Source organism: Typopeltis vanoorti, chromosome 15 (genome assembly GCF_054136105.1).
Source record: "Typopeltis vanoorti isolate ZY-2024b chromosome 15, IOZ_Tvanoo_1.0, whole genome shotgun sequence".
NCBI lineage: Eukaryota > Metazoa > Arthropoda > Arachnida > Uropygi > Thelyphonidae > Typopeltis > Typopeltis vanoorti.
In genome coordinates this window covers 32,841,246-32,864,204 of record NC_143563.1, presented here as the reverse complement: position 1 = coordinate 32,864,204, position 22,959 = coordinate 32,841,246, and the positions used below count along the sequence as shown (strand labels likewise).

At 34.4% G+C, this 22,959-nt stretch overlaps 1 protein-coding gene across 3 annotated transcripts in view; it reads right to left on the bottom strand.

Annotated features, from left to right (window-relative positions):
- Positions 1 to 22,959, bottom strand: part of LOC150098581 (dual specificity protein kinase CLK2-like) — a 152,591-nt gene that overhangs the window by 80,245 nt on the left and 49,387 nt on the right. Inside the window, exon 1 of one of the 3 annotated variants that reach the window (XM_090405820.1) lies at positions 4,692 to 4,967. The exons of the other annotated variants lie outside the window; for them this stretch is intronic. Coding sequence (XP_090261946.1) covers positions 4,692 to 4,856 — 165 coding nt within the window. The 5' untranslated portion in view covers positions 4,857 to 4,967. Of the gene's footprint in view, positions 1 to 4,691; positions 4,968 to 22,959 lie in introns of those variants that run through there. 3 annotated transcript variants of the gene reach the window in all.

The window sequence follows — 22,959 nt, the reverse complement described above, 5'->3', positions numbered from 1 at the left end:
TTGCATACAAAAATAGGTTGACAGAGAAACTATACTTTGTAATGAACAGCATGGTTTACTAAGGGAAGGTCATGTTTGAGGAACATGCTCACATTCTATAATAATGTTACAGGGGAATAGATACACCATAATACTTTGGGATTTTGCTAAGGCCATTGTACAGAATACAGCATGGAAGACTGTTGCAAAAATTGGAATTTAATTACAAAATATTAGCATGGATACGAGGATGGCTGACTGACGTATCAAATATGGAGGATGTGATTTGTAAGATCTAAGACAACTAGTAGTGTACCACACGGATCAGTGCTTGGTCCACTGTTATTCAATCTATACATTAATGATATTGGGAAGGATTTGACAAGTGACATACAGTTATTTGCTAATGATGCAAAGATAGGTAGGGTAATCAAGAATGCTATTAATATGCAGTCTTTGCAGAATGATTTGAATAGGCTGGAAATGTGGGCACGTGAAAATGGCAGCCGATTCAATGTTAGTAAATGTAAATTCATACATTTCAGTGTGATTAGATATCCAATGCAATATTATATAGTGAGATTATCTAGGGATCTTGGAGTGTTAATAGATACGGAAGTTGAAGTTCAGGGGGCCATGTGGCAAAGATTGCAAATACAACTCAAAAGATCCTTTCCTTCATGCTTACACATTGTTCAGAATACGTATTTTAAAAATTATAGAAACTACCGTGTTAGAGTAAAACTTCACTTTAATGTAAACCAAAATAATCACTCGATGTTTCGACCTTCACGTTAAGGTCATCATCTGGAGTATACACTTATATACAAAGAAACAAGCTACACTACAATCTACATGGCATGCTAAAGTTACACTGATTTGGTCAACTGTTAAAATTACTGGCCTGACCTCTGGTGAAAAAACAAACAAAAAACCTTACTACATCAAAGCTAGAGTCCTATTATTATTATCATCTATTAGGTTACAAAATTAAATTAAGTTAGAGAGCAATATATTCATGGGGAAAAAAAAAAAAAAAAAAAAACCTCATAAGTATACATATAAATGTAAACAAACCAGTAGAGGTGGTGGCAAATAAAAATTGCTTCAAGTCCTAAAGTCAGGGTTTGCTGGAGAACTTGAACTAAGTGGGCTGAATGTGTGCCGTCCAAATTCTTGGAATTTTTATGCCATCATTATTGTTAAGATTAGATCAGTTAATCAAAATTTCATAATCTTTTTTTTTTTTTTTACAGAGAGGGATTGTACATCCAGTTTCCCCAATATAAGGTAAACTGCAGGTGCAACAGAAGCAATAAACTCCAGGGTGAGCCAATGGGGGAAGAGGATCATTACAGTAGTTAAATGTGTTTTTTAGTTTAATACAGTGGTTGCCAAAGTGGTCGATATAACATTGCTAGGGGTCGATAGAAAAATATAAGACATCATTGTATGGGTAATATTTAATTTGGTTAACTTGAATTACCTCCATACTAAATGACAAAGCAATTAAGAGTGAATCGTGGGAACAGTGACATGAATAGGATCTGTAAGATGGAGCAAGGTCATGAAAATAGTTATGGAGGCCAATCAAGTGGGCTAGAATGACGTATTTACCAATAAACAGATATTTGTGGTTCATGCCCGGCCGGCGCGGCACGAGCAAGATTGAATATGTGTAAGTATAAGTAAATAAGAACCGCGCACCTGTTGATCCCAGGCTCATTTTTGCACAGACATACAAGTGAGCGTTAATGTTCTAAAATTCATCAACATACATATTATAATCCAATTGTTATCCATTCACGAACTAAACTTCTCTATGTTGAAGAGTTCAGCATGGCTGGTAGTAATACCAGTGATATTAATACCAGTAGTTTATTAATATCACTAGTAATACCAGTGATAGTAATAGTAGTAGTAAAAGTAATATAATAATATATACTATATTATGCATACAATAAACACCGTAATAACTATAAAATAAACAATCTAAAAACTCACATAAACGTCTTTTTTGCTTGTCCTATTATAATTACGTAATCAGGGCCTCCCCTAGGAATTTTGTCGCCCTTTCCCCATATTTTTCATATAGTTTATGCCAATTTTTCCGCCCCAAAAACACTTTCTGCCCTGTGCAAATGCACCATCAGCAGAGCCAGCCCTGTACGTAATAGTAAAATAGAGGGGGGGTCGATAAAAAGTCAAGAAACTCTTGAAGGGGTCGACGGTCAAAGAAGTTTGGCAACCCCTGGTTTAATAGGTAGCTTAAAAGTGGCATTAAGATTATAATGGTGTACAATTCAAAAGATGATTGCATGAACATTCACATGTAAAGATAAGGATGTCGTTTTGCTTCTTTACAAGGCCTTGATAAGACCTCACTTCAACTATTGTGCACAAGTCTGGTCTCCTGGTTTGTTTCTGTTGTGATTCAGATACAGTGAAGAGTGCCAAAATGATATCAGGATTGTGGAATACTGATTATGAAGACAGATTAAGAATTTGTAGACTGCAGACACTAGCAAACAGGAGAAAGAGGGTTGACATGATTGAGACTTATAAACTTCTGAAAGGGTCATACAGGATTTCAGTAGATGGATTTTTTTTTTTTTTTTTTTTTTTTTTAAGGATGGGGAAAGGATGAGAGGACATCCTTAGAAGTTGAGAATGAACCCCATCAAGGAAGGGAGTGAGAGCTAGATTTTTCTTTCATAGTTTTACATGACTGGAATGGATGACAGCTGATGAGGATAGAATGTGGTCTCCTCTGATGAGTCCTTGACTCCTCTTAATAGTGTCTTAATAATAATAATGCTGGAAAGCATTATATCTTATATTAAACGAATGTGACTCAAAGACAAACATCAATCCCATTAATTTTACCCTTTAAAAGGCAAAATTCGTGTTTTGGTGTGTGTGTATAATTTATACACGTATTTTTATTTTGTTTTCAAAAATAAAATGCATCTGAGCATTATAAGTGTTCCATGATTTAAAAAAAAAAGTTTGGTAAATGCTGTGCTACACTACCTGAACACCCCACTTCAAATGATAAACAGTTGCCAGTAAGGATTATGCCATACTAATCAACAGAATCTAATCATCTTGCCTATAGAGGGGGAAAAATGCTTTGAAAATGTGTCAGAAACCATTCTTTAAAAATGTTGAAATGACTAAGCAAGATCGCAAAAAAACATATTTGTTGTGCAAACTGTTAACATTAAATTAGAAAAAAGTACACTCAGTACACTGATCTCAAACAAAACATCAGAAGAAAACTTTGCCAAAAAAATTACGACCCTTAAAACAAGAATAAAATATTTATTCCGTATAAATTAAAAGGAGTATTTTGTCAATCAATTTTTTACTTAAGCAATATATAAAGCAAAAAAAAAAAAAAGAGGAAAAAATGCGATGAAAATATGCAATCTTTCTAAATAATTTTTTAAATATACATCCTAATAGTAAAATACCTGATAAATTGAATGTAATTTTTTTAGCTTGGAGAATTAATGGAATGCGTTGCCTGACTCAGTTGTGAGTCAGGAAACGCATGAGTGTGTCAATGAGTTCGAAAAAAGGTAAGATATTGCATAGATGGTTAGTTTGGGTCTCCCGTGATGAGTATACCGAACTCCATGGAGATGCCCGTATAATTTTTTTTTTCTTGCATTTTTTGAAACGGTAATTATCACATCATGCATTCAATAACGCTTAGCGAAAGCTATATTAATAGTGTGCGATTTCACACTATTAATATAGCTTTCGCTAAGCGTTATTGAATGCATGATGCTAGTATTAAAAGCTAGTAATAAGTATGTAATTTAGTTATATTGAAATTTCTAGTCAGAAGAAGCAATTATAATATCTTAATAAAAATAAAGCAGCAAGAATAGCCAATCGTCTTTAACAAAAACAAACAAACAAACAAAAAAAAAACGCAGATGCTAGTATTCAACTTCATTTTGTCCGTGCGCGCGCCGTCTCTCGTGTATTAAGGCTAATATATAAACGATAAACAACAACAGATACAGCATGACATTTCCAACTATGTTTATACACACACCGATGATAGTCCTTATCGTCTTGCTAAGTGTTATTTGGTTGTTTCCGCTGGATTCCCACCAAATTAACCTTTCGGATTTTGATGAAAAATAGTAAGATTTTTGATAAAGAAATTGAAATGTGCAAAAACTACCTTTAAGTACAGCAATAAAAAATAATAATAAAGGAAAAAAGTTTCGGTCTATCAAATGACTAATACATGTTATGTTGCGCATCACTAATAAAATAGGAGTACATTCGATTACAGCAGTAATTATGGTATATTTTGTCGTTATTTTCTTTTCAAAAAAACGGAACGTAAATTAGTTCATTATTTATGGCAAGCTACAAAACAGCCCCTTTAAAAGAATTACTGAAATGTTCTTCCTTCAACCACTTAAAACGGTCGAAGCCTTAAAAAAATCTTCCCACTGTAGTATTACGATGTTTTATTAGGTTTGATGTGTCAAAAAATTATAGGCTAAGCTCTCATAACTGGTAACATTTAATATTGTTTGGGCAAAAGTTGAGTAATTCTAAATGAATGTTTTTCGATTATCGTTTATTAACTATACATCCAAAACAGATCTCTGTTAAAAAAAGGGCATGCATTGCTCTACATACAATATTCTCTTTTTGTGTGCAATAGCAAACTAAACACATACTATGCAGCATAATATATGAAAGAAAGATGCACAAGTCTGAAGGGGATGGTTGCTGTGGATCGGGATTTCATCACTGCCTTGTATTTTCAATCGAGCGGAGAGACGTTGAAGCAGTGGACAGGAACGTAACATATCAGTAGAAGGTATTGAAAATATTACACACATTGCACACTCACATATCTGTAAAACGACTTGTAACGATTTTTCTGAAGTATATACTAAAACAACATAAGTGTAGATTAATAAGTCTTGTTAACATGAATTTTCTTTAATTATAGAAACGTAAGAAAAGTTGAAGTACTTGACATTTACGCAAAACTAAGTTAAGAACTAATAACGTCATCGTGTCGTGAAAAGTGCTGGCATTCTGCCCTGACCAACTGAAAGGCAGAAAATAATCCAGTACTCCTCCCTAAAAATAGATATTTTTGTGTGGGGGACTACTCCATGAAAAAAAAAAAAAAAGTACAAACATGTAATCGCAAAACTATACATGATTTCCAATATGGATTGGTAACAGACTGAAGCAGTTAACACGTTTTGATAATTCATATTAAGGGTAGAGTTTGATTAATAAAGAAACGTACAGCCCGTAAATGCCTGCCTATTAAGATGTTTATCATGCTTTGTTCGTGATACACTGACATGAACCATAACAAGTTAAAAAAGCAAGGTAAATGGTACAGTATTTTAGCAAGTTAAAAATAAAAAACAACGGCGGCGACCTATAAGAGAAGAGTGTTTGCGTGATATCAAACTCCAGAAGCCCGGCTACAAAACTTATAGCACAACACCGTGCATGAGGACGTAATTAAGTAAACCTTTTTCTTTTTTAATTTTTTTTTTTTTTTATATTTTAATAACGGAAGGTCTAATCCTCGGGGGGGGGGGGGGAGGCTGTGTGAGGAAGAGGCTCACGGAATGAACAGGAAAGTCCCACTGAAATACAAAGTTTTAAAACAAGCCGCTTTTAATCATTTAAGAATACAGGTAGCAGAAATGAATATTGAAATGTTGGCAATAGCTGTATTGAGACTAGAAACTGGACCCAATGCACACCTGTAAATTCCTGCTTGAAGTGGTTTGGAACATATAAAAAGAACGAATTCAGAAAGAATACTGAACAGAATGTATGAAATGAACACTGAGGAGAAAAGATCAAAGGGAAAGACCAGAGAAAGTAAGATAACAGGTTTAGAAAAAAAGAAACTTGAGTTGAAGTTTTTTTTTTTTTTTATGGAAATCCTATCCATGAGAGGCTGTTAAGCCTATCAATGGGTATAATTGACAGGAGAGGAGGGAATTGATAGCACATTAGATTTTAGACCGGCAGAAATTAATCTTTAGGTAATACACAAGGAAACTGTTCCAGAGAACAGAAGTAGAAGAAAAAAATCAAGAGAAATAAAAATAAAATAAAATAATTGCTGGAAGTTTGGAATTAAAAAGTGAGAATGTATAGTTGCTGCATGCATTTTAACAGATTTAGAAAGTAGGGGAATTAATGAGTCACTGTGCATGGAAATTTGTAGAAAAATGCAAACAGCAAAAACAGAATATCTGTGTGAAAGAATAGAGCAAAGTGATGGATTGGCCATTAATCATCTAACTGTGCTCTTCTATACTGAGGCAAAGATTTTTGGTAACATTATGAGACATGGCTGCAAATGTGAGAACAGTATTTCAGTGGCTGGACAGAATTGTTTATTTCATACCTGATCCAAAATAATTAACCTTTTCAGTACTAAGCTTGAGTTATCTTGAATAAACTAAAAACGGTGTATTTGCTGAGCAAGTATTCTTGAGCACACTTTTATATTTAAAAAAGTGTCTTCTGACACAACTTAAATACATTTGAATTTTGAAGGGAATGTGGAGACATCTGTTATAAATATAATCTAGTTAAACTCAAGCACTTCTGTTTTCCTCTGTTATGTGGAAGAAAACATTTGCAATTTTGCCAATAGCAGAAGAAATCTTCTAGCTGATGTGTCAGGTGTGCTGTGTCTTCTAATGGTTTAAAAATATGAAGCATGCATGTTGACCATAAGTCAAAAATTGCATGAAATCATCAGGAACAAGACAAGTCGCCAATAACAAAGCCCCAGAGCTCTGACATGAATACTTCTGCTGAATGTTTTTGTTAGGATGTGGAAGAGAAAGTTCTGTTTTCACCTCTTGCACATAACAGTTTTTAATTCTCATATACTATGTATATGAGTATTAAGAACTGTTGTGTACTAGTCACAAGTTCTTACTTGTTTACTTCACAAGTAAGAACTTGTGAAATAAACACAAGGAAAGACTATTTGCAAAACTTTAACACTCTCATAAAAGAAAATATTCAAATCTTCCACACAGCAACCATTAAAATGGGATGTGCATCACTAGGTGGTAATTCCCCAGGCTAAAAGGAAGACACTTTGCAACACTGGTTCTTCCCACTAAAAAGTGACGATAAAAATCACAATTGACAATGCAGTTGTAGAAATCAGACCATGTGATGGAAGCTTACTTAATAGGGTTTTGCATCAAACCCAATCAAATGCCACAGAAATATAGAGAGCAGCAACCACTTGAGATTTCCGTGGCATTCTTCCAAAAGTGTGTAGCAAGATACTCTGTAGATTGCATCAGTAGAATCCATACTGCCATTTATCAATTAAGAGGACTCAAGGTAGAAGTTAAGTATTAATGGTTTTCCCTATTACTTTATAAAAGAACTGTAGTGAATGAAACTGGATGGTAATTCAATGGAAAACATTATTTGTCTTTAGGAAATGTGTTAAACACAGGCTAATTTTCAGACTATAATATAGATATCACTGGGATAGAAGACAAAAAATAATAGTGAAATAAAGAGATAGTACAGTATGGCACAAAAAAAAAGTACTGAATAAGTACAATATAAGAAATCATAGCCATTTTTAATTTTTCTGACAATATGAGGCAATTTGTTTTCACATAGAGCAGGCTTCAAAATGAACGTGATATGAGATATACACATTTCACTACATGTATACAGTGTATATAACACTCATGGATTTAACCTAAGGTCTACTGCGTAGAGTACAAAATGTAGAAAAAGAATACTCAGAATGCCTAAAGCAGTGGCTGCTATCTTGAAAAAAAAAATTAGATTGTTCAAACTGGAAATGAGAAATCAAAAAGCACACGCTTGGCATTCAGATGGAAGTAAAAACAGAAATTGGATAATATGACAATAAGCTGTGATTAATTTTAGAAACATCTATAATTATGAAAAATCTGTGGATCCACCAAATAAAAATGCAGCCTATTGGTAGCCACTACCAGGGGAAGGAAGGAAAAAAAAAAAATATATATATATATATATATATTTTTTTTTCCATCAACTCGCCAAAATCAAAAAAATTATACAGCTTCAGCCTCCCCAATGATTTAATGATGATTTTACTTATTTATATATATATATATATATATATATATATATATATATATATGCAGGATGGTTCAAAATTCAATGTACAAACGTTGAGAGGGAAGTAGAGAACATCAAAATCAACCATATTCACAAAGGAAAGCATGAGTGGAAACGCCACTGGAAGGTACTAACAGGGACACAAAGATACAGAAATAACAAAGGCAGTAAGTAGTGTAAAAAAATTTATTAGGCGTAACTGAACAGTTCATCAGTAGTTGGATACATAATATGGTAACCGAGGTGCATGTCTGCCATCTCAGCATTCGTAAAACAATGCATGTTCTTCGTAATTGTTCACCTGGAGTGCTGCTGAATCACTATGACTTTCAGGTGACGTTTCCGGTCATGCTTTTCCCATGTGATGGTTGATTTTGATGTTCTCTACCTCCCCTCAAAGTTTGTACGTGGAATTTTGAACCACCCTGTATATATATATACAGGGTGGTTCAAAATTTTATATAAAATGCAAACAGAACTGTATAGAGAAGCCCACTATAGAAATCTTTATGAATGTCCACGTAGCAGATTTTCATCATCTGGTGAGACAACAGTCCTCACTCATTCTATGACTAAGTATGTGGTCACATAGAGCAGAATGTCGTTGATGTTTTTGCTGTTTGGCCTCATTCTGAAAATGAACTTGCTACTTTCCTGTAAGTATGTGGTTGCATAGAGCAGAATTTCCAAATCATGTAACCTTTAACTCATCCACAGTATCAAACGTACTAAGATAAACGTACTACACCTTGCTATAAATTGCAGTTATATGATAACTATCTACTGCAGGTGAGACTAGAATTTAAAAAAAAAAAAAAAAAAAAAAAAAAAAAAAAAAAAAAAAAAAAAATTGATGCAACATTTGTAGATACATATGATGAAACGTTTTCGATAATATCGGATTTTCAGTTCTAATCATTCATCCTCAACCTTCTATTTGGTTCTGTTATGTTGATGATGTTTTTGCTGTTTGGCCTCATTCCGAAAATGAACTTACTACTTTCCTACAACGGCTCAATGGCCTTCACCAATGCATTCAATTCACCATGGAAAAAATAAAATGTTGGTAGTTTACCATTCTTGGACATCCATACTCGCACAGTCTCCAATACTTTGTCAGTCAGTGTTTATTGAAAACCTACACATACTGGCAGATACATCCATCAAAGTCTGCTCATCACACCTCTCAAAATATTGGTGTTATCAAGTCTTTAATTAATAGAGCACATAATGTATGTTCTTCTCCTTCAAGCTTACAACAAGAACTTCTATCAAAACTTTAATAGAATTAGATGGTTACAACCAGTGTTTTTTTTCTGGAAAAAAAGGTGCCGGTACTCACCATGAAGATGTTATTACAGCAACTTTTAATTTTTTAATATTACAGCAACTTCCACACTTTTAACATATCCTTCGATATACCCTCGTCGTCTCTAGATCGCGTCTTGCTTTTGGTATCAATTGCAGAATGACAACCTCGAAGCAGCCAAAGTATTCAGGAAAACATTCTCTAATGCTTCGTTTTTTGCTTCAGATTTTATTTTTTGGTGCTTTGTGCTCTGCACTCTCCTTATGATCGTAAATCTTTTTTTTTAATGACATTAACTGTTGTTTGCGAGATTCTCCAAAATGACTGATTTTACCATTTGCCCACTCGGCTGAAATTTTCATTCCCATGTGTTTATCGACGGCAAGACTTCTGACATCATGACACACTTTACAGCCCAACAATTTATTCTCGACACAGCCACTCGTTTCTCTTGCAGAAGTCATTTTTCTGCAAAAGTGTCCAACATGCAGGCTAATCATTATCAAAATCTGCTTGCTTTTGACCACGCGGATCTTCAGTCTTGTTTCGTGATCCTCTTCACCAAGTGTGTTTTCAGTTCTAGTTCTGTTTTACAGGATCACAAGTAGAGTTAACAATTTCTGCTTCTTCAGCTTTTCTTTTTTTTACTCATTGGCATAAAATAACTACTTATTTTACTCATTTTGAACAATGATTGAATTGATTTAACTTAGATTAATTCAAAACTCACGTGAACACCTGCCTGTTGCAGAGTGAATATAGAACTGATAAACTGATATCGGAAGCGAACACAACTTCCTGTTTCTGGTTGCGTATCAACCTATGAAACAGGAAAGCAGGATACCAACTTATGAGTAATCAAAACTGAAAATTCAATTCGTGAACACAGTACCATCCACCGGAATATTTATATTACACTTTTCTGTCAATAAATCGCAAATTTTTAAAAACTTAAGAAAAAAGGTGCTAGTACTGTGTACCGCCAGAAAAAAAAGCACAGTTACAACCAGTGGTGAACTATGGAAATTTTAACAAAGGGCTTGCATTGTCCAGCAAAAAAAAAAAAAAAAAAAAAAAAAAGCAGCATTTCACACATAAACTTTTATTAATACAGTTTGTGTACAAATTCCAATCAAAAAGTATGAGAGGACAATCAACCTCTAAAAGCTGTCATTTTTAAACAAATATTTCATGATCTAAACATGAAATATTTGCACATAATCAACTGTGTTAATTTATCTTACATAAGAAAAACATTTTTTAACTATCAAAATATAATAAGAATGAAATCTTTTATAAAACATTTGATTGGCTACTGGTTTTACCATACGACTGGCTACCAGAAGGGAGAAGGGTAGAGATAGCACATGCGCTTATTTTATTTTCAAACTTGGGCACATTTGTTATAGAGGAGTTGAAAACAATAATTCCAAATAATCTATACACGGCCAAATAGACTAATTTTTGTTAGGTTACCGTATGAATTTGTCACTTAATATGTTTCAAAAGAAAAAAAAAAAAATTTTTTTTTTTTTAAATAAAAAAGTAAACAAGAACAAGGGACTCGTAAATTTGAGTAAAAATTAACAAAGAGCTCGCGCGAGCCCCTTATAGCTCACCACTGGTTACAACCCTCATCAAATCTAATATATTTCTGTTATCTCTGAACCTATTAAGTAGAATTTTGAAGTATCACCTCATTCCCACATATTTTCTTAACAAAATTTCTCATCTGTTATCATTTACAAAAGACAAACTGTCATCTCTATCATTAGCTGGTGTTAACCAGATTCCTTGTGAATAATTTGGGCAGACAGGCCATTCTGTGGCCTGTCTGCCCTATTAATGAACATCAATATTACATTGAATATGTGAAACTTCAAAAGTCTGGTCTAGCACAGCATAGTATTGACACTAAACACAGTATCTAGTAGGATGAAGCTCATCTTCTTCATAGAAGCAGTTTTAAATATAGACACCTTTCTCTAAGAAAGTTGCAAATCCCCTTTTACGCCAACGAGTCCCTTTTTCAGAACGAGTCCCTCTCCCTCAAAAGTTTGGAAGATTCGCATAAACATCAAAAATAGTTTTAATATTATTTATTAATATTAATTTCTAGCATGTGCCAATTGGCAAACCAAATGCTATACGCACACTGTATTCCTGTTGTTTGATTTGCTTGTTTCTACATACTGATGTAGTTATTTTCAGACTGTGGTCATGTAATCTGTTGTTCATGATTTTCAGCTTTATAATTTCTAGTTACTCAAAATAAAAGAATAATTAGAAATAAGGTGTCTGGGTTTTCTATCCCCTCGCATTCTGAAGGACACACATGAAAATGCACTTTGAATGGAAAAGACCTGGGTTTGATTCTCATCATGCTAAGAGGAATCAATATATGGACTTTTTCAATTGAAGGTGAGTTAGCCGATCTCAGAAAGTTGGCAAGATCCCCCCCCCCCTCTCTCTCCAGGAAACTCAGGTTTATCATCCTGCATACAAGCAAATTGGCCAACATGACACACAATTTACAGACACAAAATACTACTGGTGGTGGGAAGCAGATGGTGTTGTGTGTGGTAGGATTAAGTATAGGAGATGGTGAATTGTTATGTAGTGGAGTGGTGTGGTGGTCCACGATGAATCCAAGAACTCCTTGGAGGTGTCATGTAATAATAATAAGAAGAAGAGGGGTAATGAACAGAACAGAAGTTGGTATCAGAATTGTAAATACCTCTTTTTTAAAAAAAAAAGATTATATATATACTATGTTTAATAAATATATAACAGTGACATTTTACATTCGAGTAGGACTGTTTCCAAACAACCAAAATGCTCTATGTGTTTAAATAATGTTATTTCACTAATGCAAGACTTCCAAAGGAATGCTGGCATTTTAAATGAAATATTTTTTGAATCAAATCATTAACAGTTACCCAAGGTAGTAAAGTAGTGGTTGGTCACTACTCAGAGTTCCATGTGCAAATTCTCCCATTTCATCCAAATCTGAGGCATCAAGATAGTGAATATTCAAAGGCATACAGGAGTACAATAATGAATTTCAGTAATTTAATCACAGAATATCCAAGACCATATTTGTGTTTAAGATGAAGTTTAAGATGTCTTGCAGGCATCACATTATGATCAAACTGGAGGATCTCCAAATATCGATATATTTGTGTTCTTTCTTGAAGAAAACATGAACATGTACACTGTAACAATTATGTGCATTTTATGGCATGCTGGCATGGTTGGCCAAGCAGATAGCATACCTGCTCTCTGACTAACAAGTCGTGGGTTCAAATCCCACTGCAAGCATGGATGTTTGTAAAAGATCACTCTGGACAAGCTGGTATAGCTACTTGAGTTATAATAACTCATAAAAAAAAGGAAAAAAAAGTGAATCACTGCAACGGGAATAGAAGTAATTCTATTAGAACTTCAGTAAGGCTAATCCAAGGCCTGATAAATGCATCACATCGTAGTATAAATGGAACAGAAGGACAATTTCCTCAACAGCTGTATTTTCAAATGAAGCAATGTTCCACATTTCACAGAATGTAATTTTGAATTTCAGTAGTTTATCCACTGAATATCCAGGACCATACCATATTTACTAGAATATAACTCTCACATTTTCCCCCAAAATTAAAGTTAAAAAATCGTGGTGCGAGATACATGCAGGGATTTTCGGAAACTAAAGTTTTTCAGGAAAAAATTAAATTGACATTAATTATAATGATCAACGTTATTTATGTGACCGGCCGCTCACCTCCATCACACAATATATTTGAATCTTTAGTGAGAATGCTTCTGTAATTAAATTAAAACAAAGTTTCATTACTGATTGTCCTTTTATCATTTTGGAATCATAAGATCACCATGATTTAAAAAAAACTGAAAATGGGTATGACTTACTAAGAATCTCCTATTTGCTTTCACTACTTCTGGTTTTAAGAGCAGCTCCCTCGTGAGACAATGCACACGAGGGAACTGCTATCCAAATAGTCATCTTTGCTCCCATCAAGGGCATTAGAGATGCTGGTTTTTAGAAACTCTTGGCAATTATTTCTGGCAAAATTGAGCTCTCAAAATCCAGTTACTCAACAGTTCTAATGATGGTCTCTTAATCTTCCCTGCCAGAGTAAGGTCATAACTGCCAGCTGCCATCCATTCCCTGTAGAATTTTCATACATAGTCCCTGAATGGTTCCTTCACAAGGTGTAAGATCCAGCAGGAATAATGGCCACATCAGTCTTCACATCCGAAGCTTTTTCTATTTCAGGTCCTAAGTGTCCGTGGAAACTACCCATCACAAGAGCTGGTTGTCAAAATAAGGTCCCTGGCCGTTTGTCCCAAACTGTTCTAATCCGATCTTGAACCACTGTAATGTCCATCCACCCTTTTTCTTGAACTCTTACATGAATTTCCTCTGGAATTCATGTAAGAGTTCATTTGTAGCATTGTTTTCCTTTTGAATATTATGTAAGGAGGCACACTTTCTTCCATCTGTAGTAAATGCAAACATGGTATATCGCTGTTTTTCACTTCCAGTTGTGTGCATTATCATGCTTTTATCACATTTTTTTTTGTTATTGTTGTTTGGTGCACCCTGTCAAAATTAAAGGGTGTTTGATTGTCACTGGCTATTTGTGATAATATATAATTATTAGTCTTCATAAGTTGAATCACATAGTGATGGAAATCCATCACTTTATCCTCGAAATATTTTGGTAGTCTTTGACAAAGGGATGCCTTTGACGAAGGGAAACACTTTTCCTCTTCATGAATTTCGTGAGGGGTACTTAAGGATCAAAGCTATATAACCGAGAGGAGACCCAATATAGCCTTCAAAAGAATGTGGAGAACCGACCAGGGCTTCTGACCTAATATCCAATCCTCATTTTCTCGTGGTGCACCCTGTTGAGTATCTACCTGGATACCAAACGGACGAGCATGGGCTGACAATTTGGGATTTAGCCGACCAAATTGTATTCATATTGGCTTAAACCAAAATTTCAAATGATAATACAACATGATAGAATTTCATGCCAGCTGGGGTGTCACCCGGTTAAACAAGTTCCCCGTTGTTTTTGCCAGGGAACCATAGCAAACAGCAAAAAGTCAGCTACTAGAACAAAACCTGAAACTTACCCCAACTCAACATCAGAGTTAAAGATCGGTGCTATAAACATAAGAAGCCTGAATGGCAAAGAAATGGAGCTAGCTGAGGAATTAGATAAGTACCAGATTGACATAATAGGGGTGACAAACAAAAAAGACAAAACTGGTGAGATCTTTCTGAGCAATAAATACAAAATGTTATATTCAGGCAATGATAATCAAGGAAAAGAAGGAGTAGCCATAGTATTCAACACTAAATATAAAGCTAATCATCTTGAATGGCAGGTAGTCTCAAGTAGTGATGTGGGCAAATATGAGAATGGGGAACTAGTCAATTAGACTTATTTGTGCCTATTGTCCCACAGGAGATTCTGCTAAGATAGAAGTGGAGGAATTTTTTAAGGCTATAGAGAAAGCAACTGACACAATGAAAAAGGAAAAGTTGGTCCTTTTGGGGATCTAAATAGCAGAATAGGAAATGATTGTCAAACATACAAAAATATTTTGGGAAAATTTGGAGAAAAGAGCAAAGCTAATAATAATGGCAAATACCTGTTGGATTTCTGCTCAGGACATGGACTGGTTATTACTAACACCATGTTCCAACATAAAAATGTACACAAATTCACATGGAGAGAAGAGGCAAGGAATAAGAAAAGTCTTATTGACTATGTTATTGTTGATAGTGATGTTTCCCACTGGTGTAGGACACCAGAGTGTACAGAGGATTTGAAATTAGAAGTGATCACCATTCAGCCTTGAGCAGGATGAAATTGAATTTCATATTGAAAAGAAGAACATTTAAGAAAGTTTCAAAGCGAATAAAAGTTGAGCAACTCTCAGATGTGAACTGTAGACTAAAATACACAAAGATTATTGAAGAAAAAATGAAAGAGAGTGAGAACAGGAACCAAACCTTCGAGATTCAGTGGCAAATCCTCAAGAAAACATTAATTGATTCAGCAAGAGAAACGTGGTGAGGTTGTCTGCAAGTAAAGAAAAATCAGGACTCCACGGTGGACACAGGAAGTTAAAGAGGCAGTGCAGGAAAAGAAGAAAGCATATGAAAAGTCATAGGAGGACTTTGGCAAGAACATAGAAAATAAATATCAAGAATGTGGCAGAATACTCTGGAGGTTGTCGAAGCAGCTCAGAAATGGAGGAAAAAAAGGAGTTAGAGATGATAAAGGCAACATGAAAACAGGAGAAAAAGATATCCTTGAAATAATTACTTTGAAAAATTGCTAAATGAAACAAGCAATGATAGCACAGTGGTAAAAAACACTGACCAGGCATGCAGTCAGTAATACATATCCATACTTGAAGTAGAAAAAGCCATCAAAAGCCTGAAATGTGAAAAGGCAGCAGCAGCAGATGATATTCGACCAGAAATGCTCAAGTAAGGAGGTACAAAAGTCTTACAGTGGCTGCACTGCATAGTTCAGAAGGCCTGGACAGAGGGACGAATTCCAGATGATTGGAGTAGAGCTATCATAGTACCCATATATAAAAAGGGAAATAAAACTGAATGTGAGAATTAGAGGTATTCCTCTGCTGCAGGTTCCTGGTAAGATATACGCAAAACGGTTGAGATGGATTGTGGAAGAGAAGCTTGGTGAAGAACAAGCTGGATTCAGGCTAAATAGAGGCTGTCAGGATCAGATTTTCACTTTACAAAAGATAGTTGAGAAATCATGGGAACATAAGATCTGTATTTAAGTTTTGTAGATCAGGAAAAGGCATATGACAAGATGCCAAGAGAGAAGCTATTCCAAATGCTACAGTTATATGGTGTTAATGGGCATTATATCAAGCAATACTTAGTCTTTATTTGAGTTGAAAGTCAGCTGTTAGAATTGAAGAAAGTACAGGAAGATGGTTTAATGTTAAATCTGGTGTCAGACAAGGATGTACATTATCCCCTCTCTTATTCATTATCTATATGGAATCACATTATGAAGTGGTATTAAACCTGATATCAAAATTGGAGATGTTAATGTCAACTCTTTGCTTCATGCGGACGATGTTATACTTCTAAATAAATCCACTACAAGTCTGCAAGATTCTCTGACTAAATCGATTAACTGTTGTAATAGATATGGTATGAAGGTCAGCAATAAAAAGAAAAAGACAATGAAAATAAGCAGAATCATTGAAAATATCAACTGCGTTGTGAACGGAGAACCTGTGGAACAAATAAAACATTTCAACTGCTTAGGCACAATTTTTAGTGAAGATGGAAAGTAAAATATGGAAATAGACAACAGAATCAACAAAGCTGGTATGGTATGAAGTCAATTGAATAAATTCATATGGAATAAGAGAGAAATTAGTCAGAACTCTAAATTAGCTGTATACAAAACAGTGTTCAAACCAGTTTTAACTTATGGATCTGAGAGCTGGGTCAGAAGTAAAGATTATAGGCGTGAACAGATGGCATCAATGGCAATATCATATTAAAAACGAGGATATTAGGAAAGAACTTGACATTGTCAGCATCCAGGAATGCATTAGCAGAGCTAATCTCAGGTGGTATGGTCACTTAAACAGAATGGGAGAGGAAAGGTTAGCAAAACAAGTGTTCTCTGCCATGAAAAAGACCCAGAAGAAGACCAAGATATAGGTGGATTGATACAGTAAAAAATGCCTTAGATGGCAGAAATATAAGACCTGATAATATTCTAGTCTTGCCATTTAATAGACCAATTTGGAAGAAAATTATAGATAGGAAGTTAGTAATGATGTGAATTTTTCATGTAGTACTATCATATCCTGTACACCCTCTTGAGGGTATATATCAGGAATTTGATGATGAATTTTGTGATCCAATCTCTGCTCACTTTCATTAACAAAAGATCACATGACTCAACAACAAAGGCAAGCTGACGATTGTTGAGTTGAAATGCTGATTTTCTTTAACCAAATTCCAAAATATCTGAAACTGCATAACAACATTCACTATGTATTTCTTAAGGTTTTAAATTTTTTTCGTATGTGAGGTATATGCGAAACTTTTTAATTTCTTTTTTTGTAAAGTAAAATCAGGGGTGTGAGGGCGAGTTATATTTGAGTAAATATGGTATTTGTGTTTAAGATGAATGTTGGCAGATGTCATATTATGGTCAAATTGGAGATTCTCCAAATAATCATATATTTGTGTTCTTTCTTGAATAAAGCACAAATCCAGATTTTTTAAAAAAAAATTATATTTTAATTTAAATCTGGATTTTAATCCGGATTAAAAAAAAAAAAAAAAAAAACATTGAAATCAATATGATTACGCGAAACTTCACCATGGGAAACAGCAATTCCTAGACCACCTTGCCCAACAGCCAAAGCCAGCTACTAGTTCCCAATAGAAAGCACACACACCACTCTTAGGACTTCAGGCTTATAGTCCTAACATCTGCTTACTGTGCATGTGTCCTATTTCTCATATTGTATCCTCAAAATGTCTCAGTGACAGATGAAATACTGAAACCATTAAACCTCAACATGAGCTCTGATCAGCATTTATCATATAAATAAATAACACAACAGTGCAAGGGTCAGGCAAGAAAGGTGACCAGTATGGTAAGGAAGGCAAAATCATATTACAAGAAGAAATCCCAAAGAGTTCTTTCGCTGTGGCAAGTAAAAGGAAAAATACCTATGGAAGAATAACCTTATTCTGATGGTCATGAGGTGACAGAAGCAGATAAAATAGTTGCATTACTGAGTGACCACTTTGCAAGGGTATAGAAATGAGGTTAAAGCTGTGACATGTGCAACAGACTATTATGAGGAACAGAGAGAGAGATAAATTGCAGGTTCTTAGGATATTGCAGAATCTCTAAATAAATACAGCTGTGGAATTAGATGGATATTAGTTTGCATTTGTGGGAATGTGCAAGGGAACAGGCAATACCTCTGACTAGGCTCTTAAGTCTCGGCTCTGGTAGTTCCAAGGGAGTGATGAAAAAAGGGCAAAATAATTCCCTTGAATAAGGAGGGTTCTAAAACTGCAATAGCAAATTATAGACCAATCAGTATCTGAAAAGTGGTAGTAAAAGTACTGGAAAAATTGGTCAAAAAGAGAACTCAAGAATCAGCAGTTAAGAATATGATACTCTATGAGGAGCAACATGGCCTCTGTGAATGGTCAGACATTCCTTAATAATTTACTAACTTTTTATAATAGAGTGATAGCTGAGGTTGGATAGAGGAAATGGTTACATTATGATTCTGATGGATTTTGCAAAGGCATTTGACCTATTTGGTCAAATGCCTTTGTGGGACTTACAGGCAGGACTTTGCCAGGTGGAACTTACACAACCTAAAACATAATGCGATGGAATGACACTGGTTATGTGGATAAGAGGGTGGCTGCTGGATAGATATCAAAAAGTAGTATATGGAGGAGCAGAATCCAGGTGAAAGCTGGTAACTAGCAGTGTGCTGCTATGTTCAATGATAGGACACTGTTTAATTTCTACATAAATGATATAGGAAATAACCTGAAAAAGAAATATTTAGTTATTTGCTGATGATGCAAAATTAGGTAGAGTAATAGTGAATATGAACAAGGCAATATTGGAAAGCTTAGGATAATTCAAATAGGCTGCCAGTATGAGCAAAAGATAATAGGTGCCAGTTTAATGTGGAGAAATACATAACTTTTCTTTTTTAAAGAAAAATTTGTGCATTTTGGGATAAATAGATTACAAGCTATGTACCACATTGATGGAAATGTACTCTAGGAAATAGATGAAGCTAAAGATTTAAGGGTGGTGGCAGACAGAGTTGAAGTTTAGAGGACATACTGAAAATATGTGGACTGCAGAAGTTGGCTGATAGACAAAAAAAGAGGAGATATGACAGAAACATTTAAGTTACTTAAAGAGTTTTATAGGATTTGATGCAGGGGAAATGTTTCAGAACTTGGCTAGAGGGATAGAAAAGAGGTCATCCCTGAAAGTTAGGTATAGTGTAGTTAACCTGGTGTTAGTAAGGTGCAATGTCACAGTTATTTCTTTCTATATGTTTGGGATCTCTGAAACCCCCACATTACTAATGCCAGGTTAATATAGACATGAGGACTAGATTTTTTTGCTTGGAGAGTTAGTTGTGAATGAATGGAATGCAAGAGTCAGTTGTTTGCATTCTGTAAGAGAGTATGATAGATTGTGTTGATAGTTAAGGTCTCCTGGGATGAATCTGACTCCACAGAGGTGCCTGTACAACAATAATAATAATCCTTTGATTTGAACAAACAATTGTAAGAGAATCATTTCAAGCCTGTTAGCTTCAATAGTTCGCTATAATGAACCAAACTGAGTTTGCTATACACTCAACCAAAGCCCCATACATACAACAATGCTATCTTAAAGAAAATCCTATGCAGCAAACTCTCTACTGTAACAAACTATTCCTGTGGTCTCTGTAAGCTTATTATAGTGATTCAACTGCAATAGCATTCTGCTTATAAGATATGATAGCACAGGACTACAATAACTGTAGTAAAAAGAATTGTTTAAACAGATAATTACAAAAAAAAAAAGCCACACACACCATACCGAACGATAATAGTGAATTAGACACAAAACAAATCCATTTTAGAGTATATAATGACTCTCCTCCACTGCTTTTGGAGTGTGGAGAATGAAACATCACATGCACTTTATAAAATAAACATAATGGTGCAATTAAATTCTGGGTAAGGTAATTACTTCATAAGTATGCATTTTTTACATAATGACGTAGCAGACAGTAACTGTCAGTTGCTAATCAATTTCTAGATTTTAATCATTCAAAATTCACACATACACATTTCCTTCCCCCCCTTCTTCCTCATTCTTCTACAAATAGCCCAATAACACTTTTGTTGTGCACCATTTCTATTAAATGCTCCATTTAATAGAAATGCGAAATGGGAATTAGTACAGACAAATAAACCTTCATCCAGAGAAACAATATAAATATTCAGAATACTTCTACTGTTTGAAGAAAACAGAAAAACCTAAATGGTCAAGTCTATGTTAAGACAAAAGGACCATGTGGGATAAAATGAAATCAAACAAACTTTCCTATTCAGTTTCACACTGTTGCATAAATTATACTTATGAAAACTAACTTTTATATGCATAATTTACTGAAACTCCTTTATATATATATTAAAAAAAAAAAGAAAAAAGAAAACAGGAGAATTGTTTATAGAATTGTATATCATCCAGATATGTACTAAAAAAACTCTAGGCTGAACAGTGAGATATGCAAATATGGCAGGGGTCACATTTTGGGTAGTGTGTGTAACAGTTACTTACCAATCTTGAAATATGGATACCTGAAAGCTTCCTATTTTCTTCTAAAAGATCTTTTCAATGATGTTTTTGGCATCTTCTAATATACTTTGTTCAAAACCATATTTTCTGTAGGGGGATAAGTTTGTCACTACACTCAAGTCTTTGTTGATTCTTTGTTCGGAAGTCTGCTAGTTTTCAACTTAATGGTACCAGTTCCAACTAGGATAATCAGCCCCTTTTATAAAATCAAGAACTGATCTAATTATTAGTTCATATTAATACAACTATCAGGAGGAAATATATGGAGACAGCATTGTTTTTCCTCGATCAAAAAACCAAACAAACTTGAGCTAAAATGGACTGGTAATGAAATGCATACATAGCTGGCATTAGTAATATCACACCCATAACACACACAGGTAACATACAAATTTACTATTTCTATATTTCCCCAAATCTTTGGAACTGGCATTATGTATAACTTATTATTAATAAATTTATGTATACAGATAGGCCAATCCTCCCCTTGCCTATTATAAATATTTTTCAGTTGGATTTAATGCTAAAAAGTACTATCTTGTTCCAAAAATAAGTTGGCTTTATTTTTAAAATAAATAAGTACCACTAAAATTGCAGACTTATTTTAGGTATTCGAGCACCTTTACAGCTGCAGAAAGAACTAAATTACTGCCTTAAAAAAAAGCTGCCTATTCAAATTAATGTGCTACTTTCACAGTCTAGAGCTGATTTCAGAACTTATGCCCTGCCCTAATACTGTGAATGAGGAAGGCATTAAAAATTTGAGCACTCTTTAGGATTTGTAGTGTCATCCTCAAATAATTCTATTCAGTAATAATACCAAACTGAATTCCAAAGCCATTATGCATAAAACAGACCATGACAATTGTACTCCAAAAAATTTCCTCTGTAGAATGTAGATTTTTATCTCAGGTGACCAAAAAGGTTTTTTTTTTCTTTTTTTTTTTTTTTATCAAAGTTAATACTTTAACAACAATTATCTGAAACTATTAGATGGTGCATATCTACTAATGAACTTTGAAAGCCTAAATAACACCGAGTCAGTTAATAGAATTAGTGGTGTTACTTCCAAGCCTCCATGGAGTCTGAAGGCTCAATGCAGAACATTCTTAAAATGTTTCGTTTTACATCATAACATGATGTTACCTCTCAGATCAGTTTCAGTAATCTTTACTAATGGAGGAAGCTAGATCCATAGAGATACTGTGCGCTAACTAAAAGCAGAGTCATTTTCAAATACAAACAAAAACCATGTACAACTACAGATTGCCAAAATTAATAAAATGCTAAACATGTTCATCTTTAGAAAAAGAAGATTGAAAGAAATCTTTAGGTTATTCTGGCTGGAAGTCTAATCACTTCAAAAAAGAAATAATTTAATCAGTTATTGATAATGATTAAGTGAAAAATCATTCAACAAACATATGTATCAAGATGCAATGCAAGTGCAAATAACAAATGTTATCTCACTTGACATGTTTAAATGAATGAGGGAGTAAAGTTGAGTCAATTAAAACCAAAAAATGAGAAAGCAAATGCTAGAACATGAGGTCTGACATTATTGCTTGGTTAATACATCACCTGCCATATTAAAGAAACTTCCAAAAATGGAAATATCTAACATTTATGTTAAATATATATATCCAAAAGTGAACTGGCTGGGAAATGTAGGCACTGTCTAGTTTTGATGGCATCCTTGGGTGTTTTAGTTGTAGTCAAGATATTAAAAACATTTCTGCTGAGAGCTGTCATGGCGGTGGGTGCAAAAGCAGGCTTTTGAATCATACACGAATCTATCAGAATGATGTGCTGGTTACCTTATTTTCTGAAACCTACTTTATCTTCTTTATGCACTTAGTACACAAGTGCCTAAATCTATCTCTTCATTTCTCCTATCAAAATTATTCTTAGAATTACTCTTCATGTCCATGTCTCAGTACTTTGCAATCCATTTCCAACCATCTTTCTATTATCAAATTCCTGATATGTACTCTCCAGTCTTGAATCTAAGTATTTCTAACCCAACTCTCAGATCCATACATTAAACTGCTT